This window comes from Phocoena sinus, chromosome 9 (genome assembly GCF_008692025.1).
Source record: "Phocoena sinus isolate mPhoSin1 chromosome 9, mPhoSin1.pri, whole genome shotgun sequence".
Taxonomy (NCBI): domain Eukaryota; kingdom Metazoa; phylum Chordata; class Mammalia; order Artiodactyla; family Phocoenidae; genus Phocoena; species Phocoena sinus.
Genome location: NC_045771.1, coordinates 76,820,008 through 76,832,303, shown reverse-complemented (window position 1 = coordinate 76,832,303; position 12,296 = coordinate 76,820,008). Strand labels below are relative to the sequence as shown.

The 12,296-nt window shown below is 39.6% G+C and overlaps 1 protein-coding gene across 4 annotated transcripts in view; it reads right to left on the bottom strand.

Annotated features, from left to right (window-relative positions):
• Positions 1 to 7,886: 7,886 nt before the first annotated feature.
• ABCB1 (ATP binding cassette subfamily B member 1) overlaps positions 7,887 to 12,296 on the bottom strand; it is a 106,953-nt gene continuing 102,543 nt past the window's right edge. For all 4 annotated transcript variants that reach the window (XM_032643320.1, XM_032643322.1, XM_032643321.1 and 1 more), the window contains 2 exons: positions 9,285 to 9,431; positions 7,887 to 8,493 (listed from right to left, as the gene is read on the bottom strand). In XM_032643320.1, the coding sequence (XP_032499211.1) occupies positions 8,290 to 8,493; positions 9,285 to 9,431 (351 nt within the window). In that variant the 3' untranslated portion in view covers positions 7,887 to 8,289. The remainder of the gene's footprint in view (positions 8,494 to 9,284; positions 9,432 to 12,296) is intronic.

The following is a 12,296-nucleotide window of genomic DNA, read 5'->3' as shown; positions in this document are numbered from 1 at the left end:
CACTTTGTCAGGCAGGGCTCCCGGAGGTAGCAGGCCAGAGTGTCTCATGCCACTCTCCGCCTTGATCAGCCAGCTCCAACCACAACATCCTTCCTTCTGTACTTCAAATCCTTTAGGAACAGGCTGTTTCCTCCACCTGAAATGCTGTCCCTTCATCCCTATGTCCTGTCTTCCACACTCACACCATTTCCTGGGTAACTCTTTCTCATTTTTCAGATTTTAGCCCAAATTACTATCACTTCAAGAGCAGCAAATTTTTTTTTCTTGGCCACACCATGTGGCTTGCAGGATCTTAGTTCCCTGATCTGGGATCAAACCCGTACCCCCTGCAGTGGAAGCGCAGAGTCCTAACCACTGGACTGCCAGATAATTCCAAGAGCAGCAAGTCTCTAAGTAAAGTTTCACCATATGATTCTCCTATTTCTCTTTTAACTTTTTCTTGTTAAATAATCATAGACTCATAGGAAGTTGCAAAAATTGTAGAGTCCTGTGTACCCTTCATCCAGCTTCCCTGAATGACAGCAGGTAGTAACTATAATACAAAATCAAACGCAGGACGTTGGCACTGGTATAATACTGTTATCAGCCTACTCTAATTTCTTAAAAACATTTTTTTCTTTTACAAAATTATGGACACAATTCCCATACAGTTTTCCCTTTTATTTGGTAGAGTAGGTAAAGGTGGGTCACAGGTCTTATGGTAAAGATGAACTCCCTTCCCTGTTTTTTATGCAGAACTGTATGGCCTTAGATAAGAATACTGTTAATATATCTTATATTAACAAATGACTTTTCAGATGTTAATTTTTGATAAAGCAAAATTGACCCAGAGGAAAGTACATACTAGATAAAAAAAAAAAAAAAAAAATTGGCAAAAGAACAGACACTGAACCTCGAGTATATACTAAGGATGTTGCCAGACAAAAGAGCAAAGTGATGCAAAGACATAATCCTTTCCTCAAAAGGTTCACAAATTAGAAGCAGGCATCTGAAATGAAGATGTGAGTAAGAAAAATTAATCAAAAAGACTTCTTATTATTGAGACCTGGTAACAAGTGGCTGCTCTTTATGTCATGAAACAGAAACACACTTTAGCCTGAATTCAGAAGTTCGTTCTGGTGAACAAAATCACCATCATTGTTTAGAGTTGGACAGAGCTGAAGAATCGCAGGATGGAACTAAGAAAATAAAAGTTGAATTCAAGCAAACAGCACACAGGGGACCCATCTGTGTTTAGTTAGTACCCAAGGGCCACACTTTTCAAAAGCTTCTACTATGATGTCACCTTCAAGCCATATGAACGCATCATCTTCCTCCTAAGAGTTCCTCACCTCCATCAATGTTACAGCATTTTCCTAGCCAATTTTTTTTCCTCCCTCTACCTCTCACATCTAGACTATGGATATTTCTCACAGCCACCCGTCCTTCCCTCTTTTCGTTAGCCCAACTCAGAGCCTCATTAGACCCCTTTTTTAAAAAATAAAATAAAAGCATTATATTTAGCTTCCCTGATTTGAAGCCTGTATCAGTTTCCCAAGGCTACTGTAACCAATTACCACAAATTTGACGGCTTAACATGGAAAACAGTATGGAAGTTATACCAAAAAAATTAAAAACAGAACTACCACATGATCCAGCAATTCCACTTCTAGGTATATATCTGAAGGAAATGAAATCAGCACTGCACGCTCACTGCCACATTATTCACAGTAGCCAAAATTTGGAAACAATCTAAGTATCCATCAAAGTATGACTGGATAAAGAAAATGTGGTATATACATACAATGGAATACTGTTCAGCCATAAAAAGAAGGAAATCCTGCATTTGTGGCAACACGAATGAACCTGGAGGGCATTATGCTACGTGAAATAAGCCAGGCAGAGAAAGACACATTTTTTGGTAGAAACTTTAGGACATTCTGTATGTGTATATGATCTTATCATCTGCAAAGACAATTTTACTTCTTCCTTTCTGATTTGAATGCCATTTTTTCTTTCTTGCCTGATTACTCTGGCTAGAATGCCCTATACTATGTTGACTAGGAGTCAGGAGTGGGGACTCTTATTTCATTCCTGATCTTAGAGGAAAAGCTTTCAACCTTTCACCAATGAGTATGCTGTTAGCTGTAGGCTTACAATATATGGCCTTTATTGTGTTAAGGTATATTCCCTATATAATCAATTTGTTGAAAGTTTTTACCATGAAAGGATGTTGTACTTTGTCAAATTCTTTTCTGCAACTATTGAGATGATCTCATTTTTATTATTCATTTTATTAATTTAATAAAATTAATTTATTAATAAATTATTGATTTGCATGTGTTGAACCATCCTTGCATCCCAGGGATAAAGCCCCCTTGATCATGCTGTATGATCCTTCTAACATGCAGTTAAATCCAGTTTGCTAGCATTTTATCAAGAATTTTTGCATCAGTATTCATCACAGGTATTTGTCTGTTGTTTCCATGTAATGTTCTTACTTGGCTTTTTGATCAGGACAATGCTGGCCTTGTAAAATGACTTTGGAAGTGGTCCCTCCTATTCAATTTTTTGGAAGAGTTTGAGAAACACTGGTGTTATTCTTCTTTAAATGTTTGGTAGAATTCACCAGTGAAACCATCTGGCCCTGGGTTTTTCTTTGTTGGGAGGTTTGGTTTACTGACTTAATCTCCTTACTCATTATTGGTCTATTCAGATTTTTGACTTCTTCATGATTCAGTCTTGGTATGGTATGTTTCTAAGAATTTATCAGTTTGTTTTTATCCAATTTTTTGGTGTATAACTTTATAGTAGTCTCTTATGAACCTTTCTATTTCTGTGCCATCAGTTGTAATTTCTCCTCTTTCATTTCCAATTTTATTTGATTTCTGTTTCTCTTTCTAGCTACTTTTGTCAATATTGCTTATCTTTCCAAAAAAAGTTATTATTTTCATTGTTCTTTTCTTTTGTTTTTCTAGTCTTTATTTATTTCTGTTCTGATCTTATTTCCTTTCTGCTGATAACTTTGGTCTTAGTTTATTTTTCTTTTCCTAGTTTCTTGAACTGAAACGTAGCTTTTCTGAGATCTTTCTTGTTTCTTAATGTAGGCATTTATCTCCATAAACTTCCCTCTTAAGACATCTATTGCTGCATTTCATAGGTTTTGGTATGTTGTATTTCCATCTTCATTTGCTTCAAGATATTTTTAAAAATTTCCCCTTTGTTTTCTTCCTTAACCCATTGGTTGTTCAGGAGTGTTTAATTTCCATATTATTGTTAGTTTTCCAACTTTCCTCCTGTCATTGATTTTAGGTGTCTATCACTGTGGTTGAAAAATATACTTGGTATCATTTTAATCTTCTTAAATTTACTAACACTTGCTTTGTGACTTATCATATGACCTCTCCTGGAGAATTTTACATGTGTACTTGAGAAGCATGTGTATTCTGCTGCTGTTGGATGGAATGTTCCCTACATGTCTGCTAATCCATTTGGTCTAAAGTGTAGTCCAGATCCAACATTTCTTTGTTGATGTTCCCTTTATTGTTGAAAGTAGGATACCGAAGTCCCCTACTATTATAGTATTGTTGTCTACTTCTCACTACTTCAGATCTCTTAGTATTTGCTGAATATATTTAGGTGCTCCAATGTTGGGCACATATATATTCACAACTGTGATATCTTCTTGATGAATTGACTCCTTTATCATTATATAATGACCTTCTTTGTCTCTTGTTATTGTTTTTGGCTTTAAGTCTATTTTCTCTGATATAAGTATAGCTAGCTCTGTTCTCTTTTGGTTTCTACTTGCATGGAGTATCTTTTTCATGCCTTCACTTTGAGCCTATGTGTGCCCTTAAAGTTAAAGCAAGTCTCTTGTAGTCGGCATATAACTGCGTCTTATCCAGCCACTCTATGCCTATTTTGGAGAATTTAATCAACATACGTTTACAGTAATTATTGATAGGTAATGACTTCTTAGTGCTATCTTGTTAATTGCTTTCTGGCTATTTTGTAGTTCCCTTGTTCCTTTCTTCCTCTCTTGCTGCCTTCCTTTGTGAATTGATGATTTTCCATAGTGGTATGCTCTGATTCTCTTCTCTTTTGTGAATCTGCTACAGGGTTTTGCTTTGTGGTTACCATGAAGCTTACATAAAACATCTTACAGATATAATAGTTTATTTTACACTGATAACAACTTTGCATACAATAACTCTAACCTTTTACTCCCCCTTTTTATGTTTTTGATGTCACAATTTACCTCTTTTTTAAAAAAATTATTTATTTATTTTTGGCTGCGTTGGGTCTTTGTTGCTGCACGTGGGCTTTCTCTAGTTGCGGCGAGCGGGGGCTACTCTTCTTTGTGGGGCGCGGGCTTCTCATTGTGGTGTCTTCTCTTGTTGCGGAGCACGGGCTCTAGGCATGCAGGCTTCAGTAGCTGTGGCGCGCAGGCTCCAGTAGTTGTGGTGCACGGGCTCACTAGTTGTGGCACACGAGCTTAGTTGCTCCACGGCATGTGGGATCTTCCCAGACCCAGGCTTGAACCCATGTCCCCTCCATTGGCAGGCAGGCAGATTCTTAACCACTGCGCCACCAGGGAAGTCCACAATTTACCTCTTTATATTGAGTATTTATTAATAAGTTGTAGCTATAGCTATTATTAATACCCTTGTCCTTTAACCTTTATACTGTCCTATAACTTTTAATACAGCACCATATGACAGTATCAGAGTATTCTGAAGTTGGCTACGTGTTACTAATTAGCATCCTTTCACTACAGCTTGAAGAACTCCTGTCAGCATTTCTTGTAAGGCAGGTCTTGTGGTGGTGAATTCTGTCAGCTTCTGTTTGTCTGAGAAAGTCTCTCTCCTTCGTTTATGAAGGACCACTTTGCTGGACAGAGAATTCTTGACTGGCAGGGCTTTTTTTTTTTTTTCCTTTCAGCACTTTGAATGTATCATCCCACTCTCTCCTGGCCTGTCAGGTTTCTGCTGAGAAATCCACTGATAGCCTCATGCAGGTTCTTTTGAAAGTTATAAGCTTTTTTCCTCTCTTCATGCTTTTAAGATTCCTTGTTTTAGATTTTTAACAGTTTTATTATAATGTGTATTGGAGAGGATCTCTCTAGGTTGATTTTGTTGGGTGGCCTACCAGCTTCGTGAATTTGGAGATCTAAATCTCTGCCCAGGTCTGGAAAAAATTCTTAGCCACTATTTCTTTAAATAAGCTTTCTGTCCTCTCTTCTCCTTCCAGAACACCAATAATTCACAAACTGGTTCTTTGGATAGTACTGTATATATCATGTAGGCTTTCTCACTCTCTTCCATTCTTTTTGATTTGTTCTCTCCTCTGACTAGGTAACTTCAAAGTTCTTCTCTTCTGTCTTCTGACTGACCTATTCTGCTACTTTTTACATGTGTACTTGAGAAGCACGTGTATTCTGCTGCTGTTGGATGGAATGTTCCCTACATGTCTGCTAATCCATTTGGTCTAAAGTGTAGTCCAGATCCAACATTTCTTTGTTGATGATCCCTTTATTGTTGAAAGTAGGATATTGAAGTCCCCTACTATTATAGTATTGTTGTCTATTTCTCACTTCAGATCTCTTAGTATTTGCTGAATATATTTAGGTGCTACTGATGCTCTTTATTATATTTTTCATTTCATTCACTGTATTCCTCAGCTTCAGAATTTGTTTGGTTCCTTTTAATATTTTCTATCTCTTTGTCAAATTTCTCATTTTGTTTGTGTACTGTTTTTCTAATTTTGTTGACTTGTCTTTGTGTTTTCTTTGAACTCACAGAGTTTCCTTAGAACACCATATTTGAATTCACTACGAGAAAAATCACAGATCTCCATGTCTTGGGTTGGTTACTGGAAGATTATTGTGACACTTTGGTGGTGTCATGTTCCCTTGATTTTTCATATTCCTTGAAGTTCTGCATTGCTGTCTTCCCATTTGAAGTTAAAGTCACCTCCTCCTGTCTTTATTAACTGGCTTCAGGAGAGAAGTATCTTCCATCAGCCCTGCTAGTGATTCTGAGGCTTTCTCAGGCCTTCTCTGGTTACACCTGATCCACACTTCTTGCCCCCTCTTGTGGCAGAATCCTTAAGCTTATATGCCTCCCCTTGATCTGCAATGCACCAAACCATGTATTGCCTGCCTCCCTTTTTTCAAAGGTGGCCCTAAAGCTCATTTGTGGCTTCTCCCTGGCCTGCAGATTCAAGTCTGCATTCTTTGTGTGCTTGAATTTCACTCACCATCTGCCAGACCCTGCTCTCACCACTGCTGCTGGGAGCACACACAGGGAGCCAGCCACAGGGTCAGGGGGTTTGTGTGGGTGAGGCATACTGAGCACTGGGGACACCCGTGCACCCGTTGGAGGATCTGCAGGTGAGGCATTCCCAGCGGCTTCAGGGCAGGCTTCTTGAATGTGGTTAGCAGGCTCTGTGCCCCTTTAACACCCTCTGAGGGAGCTACGTGCCATTCTCCGTCTCTTCCTGCCTCTCAGTCATGCAGTTCATGTTTCAGTACTCTGGATGTGGGGAGAGAGAAAGGAGTTCCTTTGGCAGCCTCCTGTGAGCCACGTGTCACTCACAAGCTCTCACTTTCCCTGAGAGAAATCACAGGCTGAGATCTCTCTTGGCCCTAAGCTGTGTCCCCTTGGGGGGAGGGATGGTGCAAGTCAGGACAAGCTGTTCCTCTCATCCTCTCAATGCTTCCAAACTTCGAGGTTTTTTTGCTCCAAAGGTGTGCTGGAACTTCTCATCTGGAAACCCGGACTTGTACAAAGGCTCTATGGTCTGTGGGTGATTGTCTTAGACAGTGTTTTCCAGGGGCTCCTGGACCAAGGCCAAGGGGCACTGGAGCCAGTTCACAGGCTACTGCACGGTCCACAGCCAGGACCCAGGTCTTTATCCCTATTAGCTGACTCACGGGGAAGCAAGGATCCTCTTAGGTCCCTTGGCATATGATGCTGGATCCCACAACTCCCAAAAAGGTACTTTTGTCTGTGCTTGGATGCCAAATTATGTCCTTGAGGGAGAAACAAAGGATGTCTTATTCCGCCATGGGGCTCATGTTACCCCTCAAGGGTTTGTTGATCTAATCTACATTTCTTTGAGAGTGTGCACTTTCTTTCTCCTCAATTTCTTCTTCGGGATTTACTGGACCATGTCCTCTGCCAATTCTTCCTTGGAGATGATGGCATTTTCTTCCTTTTAAAATTCTTTATATAGTAACAATACCAATTATTTATAATAAATATGGCAAATACTGCTCCCAGCTTGTGACTCTCAATCATGTTTATAGTGCTTTTTGGCTTCTCTTTTTATAGTCAGGGTATCATTTTCTGGTGATATTTTCCTTTTTCGTCATGTTTTCATGATGATGTATTTAAACTTATGGCACATTTTAATCACCTGCCACCAGAAGGATCAACTTTGGAAGAGACCAATTACTGGGGAAAGTGATGCATTATCAAAACAGAAAAAGAACTGTATTTTTAAAAATGCAAAAGTATTAAAATCCTGTGAGAGCCCTTTATAAGAGCAAGGCAAGATATTCAATGTACATCAGAGTATACACTTCACAACTGTCCATCCTCTGCCCCATCTCAGCCCCTGAAATCCTGTATTGATCTATGTGGTTGGTTTGACAGCCAGCATAAAGTTGGAAGTTCAAGAATCAGCAGGATCAAGTCCAAGAAGAATGAAGCCAGATGGCTTTGTAGAACCCAACGTGAAAAGACATGTACAATAGGAATTGTTACACTGTTTAACCATCCTTACAAAAATTAATGAGAGTTTTTAAAGAAGTCCTTTTTTTAAAGTGCAGAAATGATCTTCAGTAGTCCAACTGGGAGACGATAGATTTACAGGCACTTTAGACAAGATGACTCCAGTCATATAAAAGTTTAGTTTTATTATAGGCACTTTATGCAAACGTTCAGTACTTTTTGCTACTTCTATAATCTTTTAGCAAGGTAGTCAGTTACAGTCTGAATAAGAAAATAGAAACACAAATTATACACTTTATTAACAAAATCTACTTTGAATGATTCTATAAATTTTATAATGCAATTAAAACCATTACTGTTCTCCAATTGATGCTGTTTCTTTCTGTTCCTTCAATTATAGTCTCTGAAGACTCTGAACTGGGTGGAATGATCTTCCACTGAAGCAGGAAATGTTAAATAAGTAACTCTACATAGTTTTCCCAGGAAGTGGTCACTTTTTCAATTTTGATTAAATGCCATATTTTAACACAAATATTAGGCAATATTTAATAGCTCATATGGTCACAGTTCGCTAGCGCTTTGCTCCAGCCTGGACACTGACCATGGAGAAGTAGATGCCTCTCTGCGCCAGCAGCTGCTGGTGTGTGCCGTGCTCCTTGACTTTGCCGTTCTGAAACACCACTATCAAGTCTGCATTCTGAATGGTGGACAGGCGGTGAGCGATGACGATACAGGTGCGCCCTTCTTGGGCTTTGTCCAGGGCTTCTTGGACAACCTGTTCAATAATCACACAAATTAACTCTGATCATAATAATCCACTCCCTTGAATTTCTCCTCCATAACAAGCCTCACAATTAATTTCTCCAACGATACGTGCTTCTTTAACAGTGGTGTCAATGGAATATAACAGATTTTACAAAGCAAGGGATCTGTCGTATCAGAAGAATACTGAATCCTAATTTGGTTTATCTCAGAGTTATGACTGTAAATACAGCCTATGCAATCATTTAGAAGCACTTAGTAGTGTCCCCAGCCTCGTGACATCCTTCTGGTCTAGCACTACAGTAAATACAGGAAGCCTGAGCACAGGCCAAACACAGCCTCCTTGAATTTTGTTATTTTTAAGATTAAAAAAAACTCAGAATGAGTTTATCTTTCAGACACCTGAACACTCCACTTCTTCTCAAACTGAGAACAATTGCTAGTATTTACCTTCAAGTACAGTCAGCTTTTAACACTGTTCTGTGCTTCCACTTTTTTTATATAGTTGTTGAGGAGATGCTGCCAGTAGTAATGGGACTATGGCTCCTGAATGCAGCTTCTTAGACCAATACAAAGTGATCCGGGGCTGACTTTTGGAGCACAAGCGTTATAAGACTAATCTGCCTTGTTTCATCTTAGTTCTCTTGAATGACAGCTACCGAAAGTGTTTAAATTCCACTGAAAGTAACAAAACTCAGTATCTGGCTGAATTGTGTTCTCTACTGTAGAAGACAGAAGCATAAATTTAAAACCTTTTAAGGGACAACTGCTTCAAGTGTGAATGAGTCCACGTTAAATTCTTACCTTTTCACTTTCTGTATCCAGAGCTGATGTAGCTTCATCCAGAAGCAATATACGAGGCTGTCTAACGAGGGCACGAGCTATCGCAATGCGCTGCTTCTGGCCACCAGAGAGCTGAGTTCCTTTGTCTCCTACTCTGGTGTTATATTTCTGTAAATAGGGTTTTGTTATGATGAAAAGTAGAACTGATAAAGTTCTGAAATAGTGTGTGCTTGCAGAAAATAGGATAACCACTTCCACATACACAAAAAAGTTTAGGTTCAGAAGCTAAGAATGGGTTGAAGGAGAGTTAAACAACAAAAAAATAGCTCTGAATGGCAGGATTAACCTCTCTTCTTGAAGACAGACGTTTGGGTCTTAAAAGTTATGCTTTAGTGCAGACAAGTCAACATATTTATGAGTAAGATGACTGTTGCAATGTGAGGCTCTTCCAGCCTTCTGGTTTCATTGCATTTGGGACAAAGATTGGTAGGAGGAAGGAAATTTGATTTCAACAGGCTATGCATAATAAAATAATTGAAACTCATTTTATTTATAACCAGCAGGTGATGCTCTCTGCATTATTTTAAAGTGAGGAAGGACGCAAGAGGGAGGGGATATGGGATGTACGTATATGTATAGCTGATTCACTTTGTTATAGAGCAGAAACTAACACACCATTGTAAAGCAATTATATGCCAATAAAGATGTTAAAAAAAATAAAATGTCGATTATGATAATATCGTTTTAAAAAAAATAAAGTGAGGAAGGGAAGAAATTCTTGGGATGCTAGCCTTTTGCTGTCTGTTTTAATAAGACTATCTCTAAAGCTTCAACAATTTTAATGGATGCTAAGAAACTCTATTCGATATCTAACTGGAAAAGCTGAAATCTCCTGATTGACTTTTGTTTTCAGAGTTCTCCTGAAATTTTTCACATATTGTTTCCCAGAGCAGATAACGCTCACTAAGTATCCAATGTGACAATAGGACAGGAATTAATAGGGTATGTAGGGAAGAGTAGAAATGTAATGTGTAACCTAAAAAAACCATATTATCTTTTTATTTTCAGGTCCTTGCCAGGCTGAAATGTTAGTCAAACTGTGGGCTCTGATTCTGACATCCAGAGTTTGACTTTAAAATTCACGTTCCACTTCCTACACTGTTGGTGGGAATGTTAAGCTGGTGCAGCCACTATGCAAAACAGTGTGACGGTTCTTCAGAAAACTAAAAATAGAATTACCGTATGATCCAGCAATCCCACTCCTGGGCAAATATCCAGACAAAACTATAACTCAAAAAGACACATGCACCCCTATGTTTACAGCAGCACTATTCACAATAGCAAGACATGGAAGCAACCTAGATGTCCATTGACAGATGAATAAAGAAGATGTGGTACATATATACGATGGAATATTACTCAGCCATAAAAAAGAACAAAATAATGGATTTGCAGCAACATGGATGCAACTAGAGATTATCATACTAAGTGAAGTCAGTCAGAAAGAGAAAGACAAATACCATTATGATATCACTTATACATTTCCAGAATCTAAAATATGACACAAATGAACCTGTCTACGAAACAGAAACAGACTCATAGCCATAGAGAATAGACTTGTGGTTGCCAAGGGGGAAGTGGGGAGGGGAGGGACGGAGTGGGAGGCTGGGGTTAGCAGATGTAAGCTATTATATATGGAATGGATACACAACAAGGTCCTACTGTATGGCACAGAGAACTATATTCAGTATCCTATGATAAAGCATAATGAAAAAGAATATTAAAAAAAGAATGTGTGTATATATATGGCCGAATCACTTTGCTGTACAGCACAAATTAACACAACATTGTGAATCAACTATCCTTCAATTTAAAAAAAATTCATTCTATGTAGGATTGCCTGTTTTTACTTGCTATTTCTGGCAACCTTAGTTCTATGGCACTCAACACAGAGCTCTCCACCTGCAGGTGGAGTAAGCAAGCCCAGGGGAGGTTCCGGCAGATGCTTGGGACTGGCCCAGCCCAGAGCTGCAGCCACCAGGGAGGCTAGAGCACTGGAGTGAGTCCCATGAGGGTGCAGAGGTTGCCAGGCTGCACTGCCACAGTATCGACCCTGTTGAGGCAGATAAAGGCAGGGCTGTACCCCTGAGAGGAGGAAACTAGACCAGCCCACTGCAGGGTGAGGTAAATCCTAGTGCGAACCACTCAGGTGAAGAAGTAGGTCCTTGGACAGAAAATAGGACTTAAGTGGTTTTGCCTTCTCTTTCCAGGTCTAGACATTGAGGAAAAGACTTATGATGTCTACAAGTGTGCTCCGTAAACAGAGCCCAGAGCCCAGAAAGGTAGGTCCCGGTGGCAGACAAAAGTGAGAGGGGCAAGGTATATTTCATAAGCTAGATAATAATTACTCTCCGTATTTGCTTTTGTTAACCCCTAGCCCAGTGGTTCTCACACTTTACCTGCATCAGCATCACCTGGGATATTAAAACACAGATTGCTAGACCCTACCTCCAAGTTTCTGATTCAGTAGGTCTGGGGTCAGGCCTGAAAATCTGCATTTCTTACAAGATCCCAGGTGACGCTGATGTTCTGGCCCACGCCCAGACTTTGAGAACACTGACCTCACCATGAGTAAAGGGAATTAAAGTTACATGCTTTAAATGTTCTAGCCTTGGGAAGGGCCAATTATCCACAGATGGGCTAGAAGGTTAAAGGAGGGGAGTGGACAACGCCTCTTCCCTGGAGCCTATGATGTGTGGTGACAGCAGGTATCCAAAGAAGAGCCTCCAGAAAAGGAAATCTTGGGAGAGGGTTGGGGCCATAAGGCATTGCCATCTTTCCCCACGAGGAGAGGACCTTCTCCGCCAGTTTCAGGCTACTGAGCTTTACTTTTTAGGGGGGCACTTCCTTAAAATAAAGAACATAACTTATGATAATGGGGGGCGGGTGGGTTAGAGAAGATAGGTCTAGATTGCAATGCAAAATACAGGACCTAAGAGGCTTAAGAGAGGGCAAGAGGTTCCATTTACCTAA